Source organism: Schistocerca cancellata, chromosome 8 (assembly GCF_023864275.1).
Source record: "Schistocerca cancellata isolate TAMUIC-IGC-003103 chromosome 8, iqSchCanc2.1, whole genome shotgun sequence".
Taxonomy (NCBI): Eukaryota; Metazoa; Arthropoda; class Insecta; order Orthoptera; family Acrididae; genus Schistocerca; species Schistocerca cancellata.
Window position 1 is genome coordinate 326792586 of NC_064633.1, and position 15753 is coordinate 326808338.

At 37.5% G+C, this 15753-nt stretch overlaps 1 protein-coding gene across 1 annotated transcript; it reads right to left on the reverse strand.

The window, feature by feature from the left end:
- Positions 1–2713: 2713 nt before the first annotated feature.
- On the reverse strand, positions 2714–10675 carry LOC126095031 (uncharacterized). Its single transcript, XM_049909693.1, has 2 exons — positions 10544–10675; positions 2714–5095 (listed from the first exon to the last, which is right to left on the reverse strand). The coding sequence occupies exon 2, from the start codon at positions 5090–5092 to the stop codon at positions 2810–2812; it is 2283 nt and encodes a 760-aa protein (XP_049765650.1). The 5' UTR covers positions 5093–5095; positions 10544–10675; the 3' UTR covers positions 2714–2809.
- Positions 10676–15753: the final 5078 nt, after the last annotated feature.

Consider the following 15753-nt stretch of genomic DNA (forward strand, 5'->3'; position numbering starts at 1 on the left):
TACAGACACAGGCAGACATATGTAAAGACAAACAGGTTGGGCAGAGATGTCAGTTGAGGTGGAAGTACAGAGGCAAAGATGTTGTTGGGTGACAAGTGATGTACGTGGGGTGGCAACTTGAAATTAGCAGAGGTTGAGGCCTGGTGGGTAACGGGAAGAGAGGATATATTGAAGGGCAAGTTCCCATCTCCGGAGTTCTGATAGGTTCGTGTCAGTGGGAAGTATCCAGATAACCTGGACGGTGTAACACTGTGCCAAGATGTGCTGGCCGTGCACCAAGGCATGTTTAGCCACAGGGTGATCCTCATTACCAACAAACGCTGTCTGCCTGTGTCCGTTCATGCGAATAGACAGTTTGTTGTTATTGTTGAGCTGAAGAGGATTCCTCACACTCAACTAATACAGAAGTGTAGGTCACATTACAGATTTACATGTGCCTCCTCAGCGTAAACATTAAAATTTCCAAGTAGAATTCGCACAACAAATCAAGGTACTGCATATGTCCTTCCCTAATAAATAAATTAATTAATTTACAAGGCATGAGACAAAAACACTCGCCCCAGTATTCAAATTTCATATAAACTAAATCATCTAGAACTGACACATCTGTGATAAATAAATGTCACATTACCTTTTCAAATGATGTATGTGAAACTATATATATTACTTGGCAAAGCCCACAAACTGGCTATAGTGGAAACTAGCTCGGTCATGTGACTTAAGTAGAGTTATATTCTGCATCCAAGTAGCGCACTTGTTATCTGTCGGCACAAACATGAACAGTGACCATATGAGATGTCTTCAGAGACAGCTTGCTATAATATCATAAAATGTATTCAACACGAAAAAAGGGGAGAGACTGCCAAGAAAGAAAGTTATGAAATGTGCTCGCAAAATGTTAAAGTCAAATAAGTTCATGGTGTCCAACTTGTCAAATGGTGTGTGATGCCAAAAGGAACGAGATTAGAGTGTCTACCCTACAAAAGAATAACTGAAAGTGTTATCTACATCCATATTTTGCAAACCAATGTGAAGTAAGTGGTAGAAGGTAATCCCAACTGTACCACATCCTGGTACTGTTTCTTGGACCCATTCCATTCATGTGTGGAACACAGGAAGATTGACTGCTTAAATGTATCTGTGCACACTGCAACTAATCTTATGGAAGTAGGCTGTTTAGGTTTTCTTATTGGTAACGCCACGTAGCGCTCTGTATGAAAATCACTGGCTGTGCTGTGTGCAGTCTGTGGCTAGTTTGCATTGTTGTCTGCCATTGTGGTGTTGGGCAGCTGGCTATTAACAGCGCGTAGCGTTGCGCAGTTGGAGGTGAGCCGCCAGCAGTGGTGGATGTGGGGAGTGAAATGGCAGTGTTTTGAGAGCGGATGATCTGGACGTGTGTCCATCAGAAACAGAACATTTGTAAAAATGGATGTCATGAACTGCTATATATAATATGACTTTTGAACAATATTAAGGTAAATACATTGTTTGTTCTCTATCAAAATCTTTCATTTGCTAACTATGCCTATCAGTTGTTAGTGCCTTCAGTAGTTTGAATCTTTTATTTAGCTGGCAGTAGTGGCGCTCACTGTATTGCAGTAGTTCGAGTAACGAAGATTTTTGTGAGGTAAGTGATTTGTGAAACGTATAGGTTAATGTTTGTTAGGGCCATTCTTTTGTAGGGATTTTTGAGAGTCAGATTGCGTTGCGCTAAAAATATTGTGTGTCAGTTTAAGCACAGTCATGTATAATTGTTCAAAGGGGACATTTCACTTATTTCATCTACAGATGTCCCTAAAGGGGTATCACCTAGGAGAATCAAATATATTCTTCAATTGCTCACTTAATACTGGTTTTTGAATCTGTAAGCAAGCACTCGCACTATAGTTCATGTCCATCTTCAAGTACCTGCCCGTACCAATTTCTAAGCATTTCTGTGATTCTGCCTGGTTGAAAAACAGTGACAATTTGTACTGCACTTATTTGTATATCTCTGATAGCATGAATCCCCCATGACTTTTAGATAAGCAATCTTCTTTGTAAAACGACTGTATTTTCCCAGTACCTTGCCAGAGAACTGAAGTCTGCCACTTGCATTACATATAACTGTGGCTACATAATCATTCCTTTTCATATCCCTACAAATTGTTACTAATTGACCAATTATAATTGTGAATCAATGATACAATAGTCATTTTTGTTTTATTTAGTGAAGTGAGCACTTCGATATCCTTGACATTTACAAGTTGCCAATCTTTGCATCAGTTTGAAATTTTATCAAGATCTGAATGAATAAATGAATATTTGTGCAACATTTTTCATACAGGTCACAACACATGATTAGCAAGAGCTTCAACGTACTTCTCTGGGGCACACCTTAAGTTACTCCTACATCTGTCAATGATTTTCCATCCAAGATGACATGCTGCTTCCTTCCTACTCTGAAATCCTCAATCCTGACACAAATTTTAATTAATCCCCTATATCATGTACTTTCTTTAATACGCATTTGAGCTGTGTCCAGTCTAATGCATAACACAACTTGCAGCAAGTTAACTTTAAGATTCAAAATTACTAAAACATGTTAACAGATTTTTGCTCATAGTAGGGCACCTAGTATGACAGTTAATAACGAGCAACGTAAAAAAAAAATACTTTAAAAATTGTGCAGTACCTTATATGAAGCACTAAAAAAATTTGAAGCAAAAGTAGCTCGTTTTACAAAAATAAATATAATTACATAACAACAATGATAATTAAACACAAATGATTTGTCATTTATAAAAAGCCTAACCACCATACATCGTATTTATATTTTCTTTTTATTTCTATTTCTATTTTTCACATTGTGCGTAGCATAGAAATTACTTCCAACCTTTTTAGGCCGGTTTTGTCTTTCTATTCTTCTTCGCATTTTACTTGTTAGCTGAGGAAGAGAAGCACTGTCTTGATCAACCTTTCGTCTTTTCTTGTGTTTCAGATTTGTTACCTGGAAATTACCACTTGTTGATTCCACACTAACATTATGCTTACTTTCAAAGTATTCGTCGTCAGAATCAAATAGAGATGAACTGTCACTGTCACCATCACCATTACCGCCCCCTTTCTGGTTTTCTGCACTATTTTCATTGTCCACTTCACTATCTGAATCTTCTACAGAACCCTCACTGTCACTTAAGTCTGAAGGATTATCTTCACAACCTAGTTTCTGTCTTAGCTCTCTGTCCTCCTTAGCAATATATGGCAATGCCACTTTTATTTTACTAAAGTTCTGCATTACTTTCAACAAAGGTTCCTTCTTATTGCACTTATTGCTGTCTTGCGTGATTTCCTCATTTATCTGCATATTATCTGTAGCCTGTGTTTCAACTGACATTTCACATTCTTCCACAGATTTTACTGGATCGTCTCTTTCCTGTATGACACTAGCACTATTATGATTACCTGATACATTATCATTTGTATTCTCATTAGATACTTTATTCTCACTTTCAGTGGTGACAATTTTCCCTTCATCTTCTTTGTCAATGGTTTTCGTTGTTGGTACTTCACTTCTGTTACCTGTTTCCTTTATTTCAGTAGTGCATGGGGTTTGGCTATTACTGCTTTCATTTGCAGGAACAGAGCTTTCATTTCCATGTTCACTGTTTCCTGTTTGCTCCTTCATGGAAAGTGGAATTTCAAATCCAGGTGGCATAACATAAAAGGGCAACTTCCCTCGCTGCCAATCATTGAGAATGATGCGGGAAACTATTGTAATATCAGGTTCACCTCCTTTCAAAAGCTTCCCAGTTCGAAATGCTAATTTCTCAAGAAATTCTTCAGCTGTTTCCCAGCCATCTACTTGGTATGTTTTAACAATGTATTCTCTCTTAACTCGCTCAAGGACAGGTGGAATATAGTCCTCTGGGTTTTGAACTAGCTCAACCCGCACTACTCCCTTAAGAACTTTCTCAGTATCAGTCTCTGCTGATGGGTACACAACACCTGGACAGTCTATCAGGTAAATTCGCCTCATTAAAGTGACATACTGCCACACTTTGGTTTCACCAGCTATTGGTGCCACTTTGCATACCTTCTTTGAGCGAAGTGTGTTAATTATAGAGCTTTTTCCCACATTTGGGTACCCTATGAGGCCAACACTAATCTGTTTCTTATCAATATGAAGCTTTGAAAATTGTCTCAGTAGGTTTATCAGAGATCCTTTACCAAAAGGATGTGTTATAGAAGCATGAAATGCTATCGTAGGATATTCTGAGCTGAGGACAGCAACCCATCTTTGTGTCACCCACGTGGGGACCAAATCAACTTTATTCAAAATAAATATGAGGTGTTTATGAGGCTTTTCTGTCTTCAAAAAATTTTCAATGTATGGGCACCTGGTGCCTAATGGATCTCTAGCATCTAAAACTTGCAACACAACATCAGAGGAGTCAATCACCTTGTGCAGCTCATTCCAAATACGTTTACTCTGCCCAGCTGCCATTATCCACTCCCGGGGTGCATCTTTAATACCGCTGTCCTCTTTCACTAAATCACGATCTTTATCTTCTTTGTAATTAGCAGCACTACTTTCAGCCATTTTTGATAAGTTTTCAAGATCTCCTACTCTTATATGCGGTCTCTTTCTGCTTTTTTTAGGCCCAAAAACACTGTCAAAACTTTCTGTGTCTAAAATATGTACTCTTGTGTTCTTAGCTTTCTCATTCAACAGTGTTATTGGCAGCTTTGTTGGTTTCATAACAACATCATATGGATTTTTTACAGCTACTCCTAATTCCTCTTGAAACTTCTGGAGTGCATTTTGTGTGATGACACGAGAATTCCCAAACCATTTCTGATTTGGCTCAATTCTTGCCACTGTACCAGATGCTAATTTCCCTTGAAAAGGTGCTGGACTTATGATTTTTCCTGTTCTATCTCGTTTTGGTTTGAAGTTCCTGTACATCTGAAGACGCTTAATTGTAGATTTCGTTCGTACTTTTGCAACTCCCTTCAGTCCTTCTGTCCTTCGTTCTGGATTCATGCTGTGACCAGACCGGTTGAACCCCTCTTTTCTGGGGGCTTTATTTTCAGATTTACTCTTTGCCATGATCTACAAAAGAAAACAAAATGCTTTAATGGAACATCATAAATACTTTAGTAAAATTCATCATAGGATAAGAAGGAAAAAACATTATGCACACGAAGCAAACAAACTGAAAAAAAATCTTGCTGTGTAATTCTGAAAACTACAGCTTACACTGTGTGATCAAAAGTATCTGGACACCCCCAAAAACATAAGTTTTTTATGTTAGGTACCACCTACTGCCAGGTACTCAATATCAGCTATCTCAGTAGTCATTAGACATTGTGAGAGGGCAGAATGGGGTGTTCCATGGAACTCTTGGATTTAGAATGTGGTCAGGTGATTGGGTGTCATTTGTGTCACACATCTGTACAATATATTTCCACACTCCTGAACATCCCTAGGTCCACTGTTTCTGGTGTGATAGTGAACTGGAAATGTGAAGGGACATGTACAGCACGAAAGCGTACACGCCGACCTTGTCTGTTGACTGACAGAGACCGCCGACAGTTAAAGAGGGTCGTAATGTGTAATAGGCAGACATCTATCGACACCACCACACAGGAATTCCAAACTGCATCATGATCCACTGCAAGTACTATGACAGTTAGGTGGGAGGTGAGAAAACTTGGATTTCATGGTCAAGCGGCTGCTCATAAGCCACACATCACGCCAGTAAATGCCAAACAATGCCTCGCTTGGTGTAAGGAGCATAAACATCGGACAATTGAACAGTGGAAAAACATTGTGTGGAGTGACAAACCATGGCACACAATGTGGCAATCGGATGGTGGGTGTGGGCATGGTGAATGCCCGGAGAATGACATCTGCCAGCACGTGTAGTGCCAACAGTAAAATTAGGAGGCCGTGGTGTTATGATGTGGTCGTATTTTTCATGGAAGGGGCTTGCACCCCTTGTTGTTTTGCATGGCACTATCACAGAACAGGCCTTCATTGATTTTTTAAGCACCTTCTAGCTTCCCACTGTTGAAGAGCAATTCGGGGATGGCGATTGCATCTTTCAACACAATCGAGCACCTGTTCATAATTCACGGCCTGTGGCATTTGGTTGCATGACAATAACATCCCGATAATGGACTGCCATGCATGAGTCCTGACCTGAATCCTACAGAACACTTTTGGGATGTTTTGTAACGCTGACTTCGTTCTAGGCTTCACCGACTGACATCGATACCTCTTTTTAGTGCAGCACTCCAAGAAGAATCGGCTGCCATTCCCCAAGAAACCTTCCAGCACCTGATTAAATGTATGCCTGCGAGAGCGGAAGCTGTCATCAAGGCTAAGGATGGGCCAACACCATATTGAATTCCAACACTACTGATGGAAGGTGCCATGAACTTCTAAGTCAATTTCAGCCAGTAGTCCGAATACTTTTGATCACACAGCGTATCAACAACAACAACAGCAATAATAATAATGCATCAAATCACTGGGCTCTAAAAACAAAATATGAACAAAATTTGGGTTTTGGCTACAGAAAGGGAAGAGGCATATCATTTTGGCACTATAATATTATTACAAATAAAAATTAATTTCATCACTGATTTGCATACTGTAATAAACCTAGAAACGTATCTCTGGCAGCTGCTGGGGCAACCTAACAAAAATCATGAAACATATGCCCCACTATTGGAAAGATTATTTGAGTTACACAAAAGAAGAATCCAGAAAGTCAATGGACAGCAATGAAAAGCCACAATATGCTTGTTCAAACTTTGCACTGAAAAAACTTGAAAAAAAAAAAAAAATCTGCTGGAATTACGTAAAATTTCCAAACATTGGCTAAGGTTTGCTACTGACAGTACATTACGAGATGACACCAAATGTAGTCAAGATATCAATTAAATTTCCATCTATTTTGGAGGACTATCACTCAACAGTAATAAAATCAGAATAACTGTTGCAGTATCACCTGGGCAAAACAGAATATGGTATGATGAGTTTTGTAATTAATCTGAATCATAAGACAGAATAGATTCTGCACTGTATTTAGGATGACAATTTTAATATTAAATGAGTTAATATTGGGAAGGAAGCAAACAACTGCACTTACTAGAAAAGGGAAATAGTCCATTTATATTTTATCGATATAATTAATTCACTTTCTGCAAGATTTCTTTTTAGCTGCTTAAGATATAAACTTTGGTGTTCTGACACAAAGTGATGGCTTCTTAAACGTATTTTCAAAATCAGTGCCTCCATGAAATATTCAACAGTTCTCTGGCAAGTTTCCAATGTGTCTCTTCCAGCATGGACACATTGCTTGTATTCCATTGTTTCTTCAGGGTCACAGTCTTTAAAAGAGTCTTCAAGAAAAGCCTCTAGTCGCATTTTTCCTGGACATTCCTCACGAAGTTGGAGCATACAATTTTGTGATTCCAAACTGCATACAGTTTTTTCATCAAATCCTCGTAGTAATCTTGAATGGATGTTGCTGAAGCCAACATTAATTTGACATTTTGATGTCTTGCACATACACATACTGAATGTGATCCAGAAGCACCACTGTACTACACCATTTCGGGCTGAGCTCACAAAATTTTCAGATGCTTAGTTCATTTACATATTGCTTACAATAAGCAACAAACATTTCTTTAAGGTTACAAAGGAGTAGGCGTTTCTCCTTGTGAATCTTATACTATTAAAAGACACAACAACTACACATTTTTTGATTTACAACTTCAAATTGTGTTAATTTTTGCATTTATCAGTAATCTATTTTACCTACTTTTGATAGGTATTCTGACGCATCAGTATGTAAGATCCAGAAATTAAACAATATAGTTTGGAAAGCTTAAAGGATGCTCTATCCAGCTGTGACAAGAAAAATAGGATTGAAGTAGACACAGTTGAGATATTGTCCCCCAAAAATACCCTAAAATTTGCACCTAGAAAATTTTGGCCAAATTTGCAGGTGCATATCTTTTAATGGGGGCATCCAGTACTAATTAAATTTGATTGATATATAGACATCATAGGTAGGAATAGTTTTGGCGCGATTGGCTCATACGAAAAGTAGCAGTGGTCGGTGAAATCATGGCTCTCAGAATAGAGTGATGAATTTTTTTGCCACTTTAGAGGCTTGTATCTATATTTAGGTATGGCTAAATCCCTAATTTTTGCAAGGGTGTGATTCAGTATAAAAAGTTGTCTATGTATATTAAAGCAAATGCTCAAATGTCTGCTAGAACTTTTAAAAAAGCCTAGCAAAGTTGGCACATTTGCACCTTCCTCTCTTTAAAATCCCCTAAGAATTCAACCACTTAAGATACTGGTCTGAAATTTGGTATATAACCACCAAAGCCCATGTAGAACCCTCACACCAAATTTAATTAGATTTTGAGATGGCTGATTGGGGACACTTTTCAATATCGCTCCCTCTGATGTGGAATGACCCTACTACTGTGTTTTTATTGGTAATTATGTACCTCGCCCTGTACTGTGTAAAACCCAATTTCCTTTATTCTAGACACTAAAGTACTATCTATAAATATAGTCAAACAGTTTCCATTTCTTAACTTTTGCAAAGTTTTGATATTTTTCAAAAGAACCGAGTTTTAGTGTATGTATTTACCCGATCAAATGTGTGTCAATTAACACTTCTCGCCAAGCATATCCCTGTGTCATTTCATACAAAGAACAAGCATAAGAAATTATGATTATATCAGAGGGATCTCAGGAGGTTGTTACAGGGTCATCGTTGACAAAATACAGAAAGTACTAAGTACACAATCTAGGAACTTTCTGGGATTTACTACAATCAATGTAATCTGACAATGTGAAAGAAAAATTATATTGTGAAGATTACTGTGTGGTGGTGCAGCATGTCTACCCAAGAAGCAGGACAGAAAACAGTTATCTTGCAATTTTTGTTTTAAAATACTCGATCTATTTTTAAACACGATTCTAAGAACATATATTTTCTATTAGGAGTCATGCTCTCTAAACTAAGCCAGTAGATGTCTGATGATTCCGAGCAAATTTTACAGCGAAACAACCCTTCAGTGAATGAGCAGCCATACCACCATTTCTACTCTAAATCTCAGGCTTTAGGCAAAAATAATATTTTAGTACGCCTAATGCATATCTATTATTTTATACCCTGCAGAAATCATAACTCCAATTGTGTAAAACAGTTAAAACATTGGTTACCTCTGTTTACTACTCCCCTAATGAATAATACTTACAAGACAGCTTACTCTTTATGTACCGCAATCTCACCCTAGGTATTTTAAATGTATTTGCTGCTTTCCTCTACTACCTGCATCTTCCATCTAAAATCTATCAGAAGAATGTGTACAATCTGTTATCCATGCTGTGAGGAAAGTTACAATAAAATCTGACGAAACAGTATAAAAGTATACAGTCATTACAAAGCAGGCAGGGTGCTTAATTATGGAATCAAGTATTTTGACCTAATATTATATAACAAACATACAGATGTAGATCCAAATCACACTATAAATTAAGTTACAACTTATTATGTTTCAATTAACATATTCATCTGATTTTTAATTTCATATCTTATGTGTCTGCAGCCATTCACAAAACAACTAAAGCAGTACCTTATGAAGGTGCTTTATTTAGGCTACTATGAATTTCTATTTTTTCCTTATTGCAACGGCCACTGAAATAGTATCATCACATGATTATAGAACATGTAATTGCAGTAAACGAATATAAAAGTGACACATAATGAACGACAACAATAACATGACAGTAAGATTACAATGTCTTCCTTATTGCTGGGGAAGCATGTTCGTTCATTTTCTTTGGTTTCTGAGAGACTCTGATGGTCTATGTCATTTGCATCATGACAGCCTAAGATATATAGCACACAATCATCGAACACTAAAATTAGAATATACATAATCCATCCCAAATGCTGAAAGTGGCAAAGAGGCCTGATTTGTAGCGTAGCCCAAGGTCTTGGTTCACTTTTATCGGCACTGAAGCTGGGTTAAATATGCATATTATGTCCATGTATGCAACTTAAAATAACTGACTGTTTGTACGCGTAACTTACAAGTCTTATGCCTACAAGCATCGATGCATTTTATACGATGGTCAGGCAGTAATTTTTGACTCAGATGGTTGGGGCAGTTAACCGGAGGTTAATAACATGTTGCTACGCCTATAACAACATAACCTTAGTCCATGGGAATCATCTGAAAGAAATGTCAAGGTAACTTTGATCCCGTTCACTGGGCCTATATATGCAGTCCTGCGTTGGCAACAACGGTAGGTTAACTTTATAATATACTTGAAAATGATCGAAAAACACAAAGTTAAACCACCCTCATAATTATGTTAGTTGATAGTGTCGCAGTGACAGTTTCTGTGTTAAGCAATTAACAAAATTAATTCCTGTAAACAACACGTGCAGAAACCTCACACACTCACGCAACGATGATTAGCACATGATAATCACAAAGTAAAATAAAAAATACTCACGGAATCGGAAAAACACTACAAACTGCCAAAATTCAAACTCTATTTTATGTTTCGTTGGCTATTAAACTCTGTCACACTGCTTTATTTACACTTTCCGTTTAAACACACACGTCCCACAAACTATCAGAGAACATGATTCGAAAACATGCCGTCCCCATACAGATATATCAGTCTGCTGGCGCAAGTCGAACTAGTATATTCGAATCATATATGATGGAGAATGCTTTTTATAGTCGAGGAAGTAATGACCTGAATTTAAAAGCAATCCAAATATTTTAATTGATTATCTACGTAATTAAATATAAGTCTTATTTGTATCTTCTTATGAAACTAGAACGAACGAAGTTTGACGAAATTGAACGGAACGAGGCGCGACGGATCGTTAAGACATTCACAATGCATTTCATACGGCGGCTTTCACATAGGATGCCTAAGGAAAGGAAAGAGACGTCAACAGATCAAAGTATCTGGGAAAGAAAGTTTTGACGTTGATATTAGTGGTGAAACGGTGTCGTCGTCTCCTTACGTTGGAAGTTAACCTATTCTTCCTGCGCTCACCAAGGAGGTATCAGCCTTGGGGCTTACACTCGTTATAGGCCAGTTCGCACTGTCTGTCACGGCACAGTCACGTCACGGAACCGTCACGTCAAGGTGTATTCCCACTGTCCATTACGTCACAGCAAGTCAAGTCAATTTCAAGTCACTTGATCTCAACTCGCTTTCCTGTTCTCAACTGTTCTTTTCGTGGGAAGAGCTCCGAAGTCTACGTTCCCTGGTTGAGACGATGACCAAACAGATACAGGCATTATAGTCAAGGACTGGTCCTAATAGAAGGTTACATTCACAATTTTCCTCTGCCCCTCAATATCAAAATCGCAACCAATATCAAGCTAGCCCTACTGACATCTACTGACTTGAAGCTCAAGCTGAGAAGTGCACAAAGCTGTTCGACTACCCAGACAGCAAGGGCGACCTAGATTAGGTGCGACAGATCGCAACAATTACAAACAGTGATGCCAACAAATGGAGCGTCATTTTACAACCATTCACAGATGGCAACACAGTGGAAAAATACGCCATTTGCAGCAGTACAGCACCTGCCGCAACGATTCAGTCACTACTACAACTGGCGTTCATATGGAAGCGTGGTGGTTACATATTTCTCACAAAACTTCTGGTCTGATTTTCTTGATTGGCATTGGCTCACATATCAGCACAGTCCCTTTCTATTGTGCAACGTCTGGTGAGCCTCTACGTTTAATGGCTGCAAACAATTTTGATATCCACACTCATAGCCACAAATATCTGAAGATTTATGTAGACTCTGCTTCTCATTTTTTATTTTTGTGGTCTCTGACATCACTCAGCCCTTCTCAGACGCTAATTTCCTTTCTCATTCCGTGCTAACTGTGGACTTAACTGAATCCATGTCTAATAAACGGGATCAATGGTCACAATGTCACTGAAATTCAGGGTCGATCTGATACTAGCGTGGCGAGAAGAGTTGACAATATAAATACACAGTTCTTTCAGAAAGCTAGCACTGCACATATTTGGAGTGACATCAATCACATAGAGCTCCATGGAGCAATGCAGCTTTAAGCACAGTTCTATGCATTACTTATGAAAAGCCCCAGGCTCACCTATTTAACAATGCATCTACAACATTGCACCAGAGCGCCTAATAGTGATTTGGGCAATCTTTGAGGAAATGCTTCACTCGGGAACTGTACATCGTTCTGACTGTTGAAGGACATCTCCTCTACACCTGGTATGTAAGAAGGGTGCCTTGAGGCGTCCCTGCAGTGATTACCACAGATTGACCATTCAAGCACCTCTAACAAATGCACTGTCTGGTCACAACACAAGGGCAAGTGAGTACTCAAATGGGCTCCAGAAATGGACAAGGCATTCTATGATCTACGGGAGAGCCTCACAGAGGCAGTGCTACTTGCCCATCCTGTACAATCTAAGTCATTGGCTATTAATGTAGACAAGACAAAGAGCAATTGGTGCCGCTCTACAGCAAAAGTCAATGATTGGTGGCAGTCGTTAAACTTTTTTTTCTTTTTTTTTTGTAAATTAAAGTCATGCAAAGAAAATGTGCTTACAATAGACAGTGTGAGGCAGTTTGCCCTGAAATCAAAGCCCAGACAGTGACTATCTTTACAGACCACAAGCTAATTGTGGCAGCCTTTCAATATATCAGTGTTAAATTTTCCCCTCAACGATGCTGACAAATTGAATTTACCATGAATATGTGTCATATTAAAGGTGCAAAAAATATAGCTGTCGACTTTAAGTTTCCCACATTTGCAGTTTGATAGGCATTCTAAAAAGTTCTAAAATATCTGAAAAGGGAAATGCAGAGGCTCAATCTAAATATAATGATTGCCAGCGAAATAAAATGAACAGAAAACAAGGATCAAAGTCAGACGAGTAGAGGTCAATATCAACAGCAGCAGAAAATGACATAATGGTAGTAGGATTCGTTACGAATAGGAAGGTAGGGCAGAAAGTGAGTAACTGTGCTCAGTTGAGTGATAGCATTGTTCTCATCAGAATCGACACCAAACTAACACCAAATGCAAAAGTTCAATAATAGATGTCAACTTTGAAAGAAGAGACTGAAGAGATAGAGTATGTGAGGATACTGAATTGGTAATTCAGTATGTAAAAGAAGATGAAAAGCTAATAGTCACGGGGGATTGTAGTACAGTAGTAGGGGACGAAGTTGAAGAACGAGTAATGCAATGATAAGGCTATGGTAGTAGGAACGAGGGGAGAGGTGAAAGGGTAATTGAGTTCTGCAATAAATACCAGTTAGTAATAGTGAATAATCTGTTCCAGAGTCACAAGAGGAGCAGATATACTTGGAAAAGGCCAAACATACAGAAGAGTCCAGTTAGATTGCATCAAGGTCAGATAGTGATTCCAAAATCAGATATGGGATTCTAAGGCATGTGCAGGAACAGATACAGACTCAGATCACAATTTAGTAATAATGAAAAGTATCCTGAAGTTTAAGAGACTAGTAAGGAAGAATCAATGTCCAAAGCAGTGTGATATGGAAGTAATAAAGGATTAAGAGGTATGCTTGAAGTTCTCTGAGGAAACAGCTATTGCTATAATGAATAGCTCAGAAGGCTGTCCAGATGAAGAGAGGAGACATATCTAAAAAAGGCAATCGGCGCAGAAGCTGGAAAGAAAAACATGGGTGCTATGATGGTAACTACAAAGAAACTATGAAGACAGAAGAAATTCACATTATCAATGAAAGAAGGAAATACCAAATGTTCACGGAAATTCAGGACTACAGAAATACAAGAGACTCAGGAACGAAATAAATAGGAAGTGTGGGGAAGCTAAGGCCATATTTCACTTCCTGTAAGAAAAATGTGAAGGATCGAAAAATAAATTAATGTTGTAGGAACAGACTTAGAACATAGAAAAGTAAAAACAAACTCTGCTGAAATTAAAAGCAAGGGTGGTAACATTAATAGAGCAATGGGAATTTCGCTGTTAAACGCAGAGGAGAGAGCGGATAGGTGGAAAGAGTACATTGAAGGCCTCTGTTAGGGGGAGGACTCATCTGATGACATGACAGCAGAAGAGACAGGAGTCGACAGGGAAGAGATAGGTGACAATTTGTAGAATCTGTATTTAGAAGAGCTTTGAATGACTTGAGTTCAAACAAGATAGATAAGATTCCCTCGGAATTTTATAAAATCATTGGGGCGAAGTGGCAACAAAACGACTGTTCATGTTAGCGTATAGACTGTATGAGACTGGCGATATAACATCAGAGTTTTGGAAACATTAACCACTCAATTCTGAAGATAGTAGGAGGCACAAGTGCGAGAATTATTGCAGAATCATCTTAACACCACATACACCCTGTTGCTGACAAGAATAATATACAGAAGAATGGAAAAGGAAATTGAGGATCTGTTAGATGATGATCCGTTTGACTTTAGGAAAGGTAAGGGCATCAGAGAGGCAGTTCTCACGTTACGGTTGATGATGGAAGGAAGACTGAAGAAAAATTAAGACACATTCATAGTATTTATCAAGCTGGAAAAGTGAAAGATGTTTGAAATTCTGAGAAAAATATAGGTAAGCTATAGGCAAAGACAGATAATATACAATATGTACAAGAACCTAGAGGGAACAATAAGATTGGAAGACCAAGAATGACGTACTCAGACTAAAAAGGACTGATGAAGTCATCTATTTTTAAGGTATGTGACCATTAAGACTTGGCATGTAGTAATTCCTTGGAAACTTTATTTATGATGCATTTCAAGTAATCATCATCAAATAATAGTGGAAAATTAATGTGAATGACAATTAATAATTTCTTCATGAATATTAGCACCTAAAAAAATTTTTAACAGATTACTTTATTGAACAATTTTTTTCAATTCCTTGTCTTTCATTTTTTGTTGTTGTTCCATTTGGATTACATGTGTCAATAAATTTTTTACATATCAAGCAACAGATATGACTGTCTGAAAGGTGATTAAGGTTATCCATTTACATAAGATAAAATTTCACCAAATAAAACTATTTTCACAACAACTAGATAATATTCAACTTTATATTTTGATTTTACAGTTAAAAATTTGATTTATGCAATTTTTCTATTGATTGGTTAGCAATAGTTATTTTTAATGAATATCAAACATATTTAATCAAAATCATTAAATGATAAATTTGTGTGTATGTTTTGGCAATAATAACAACTGTTTGAGGGTGGAAATATATACTCAGAATAATTATGTGTTTTTTGTTCATTTCCAGTTACAAATCAAAGTTCAATTATTTCTTATCATAGACCTCATTTTAATCCATTAAATTAATCTGAAGTGTAATTAAGGGTTGAACTGATATTATTTATATTTTTTGATAATCTTCTATAACACTATCATATATTTATTTATTTACTTATTTATTTATTGATTTATTTAACCTGGCAAGATTAGGGCCATCAGGCCCTCTCTTACATCTAACCAGGCATTCTACTTATTTTACATTCATACATTTTAGTAGGCATGTTAAACTACATCTAGTACAAGAAGTGAAATAAACAATTAGAAAGGTACACCTGGTAAAATACATACATATAGAGTTTATATTTGTAGATCATAAGTACTGTTATAATCAGATATTATTGAAGAGACAAATTTTAGATAGGAGTGCTGGCAGCA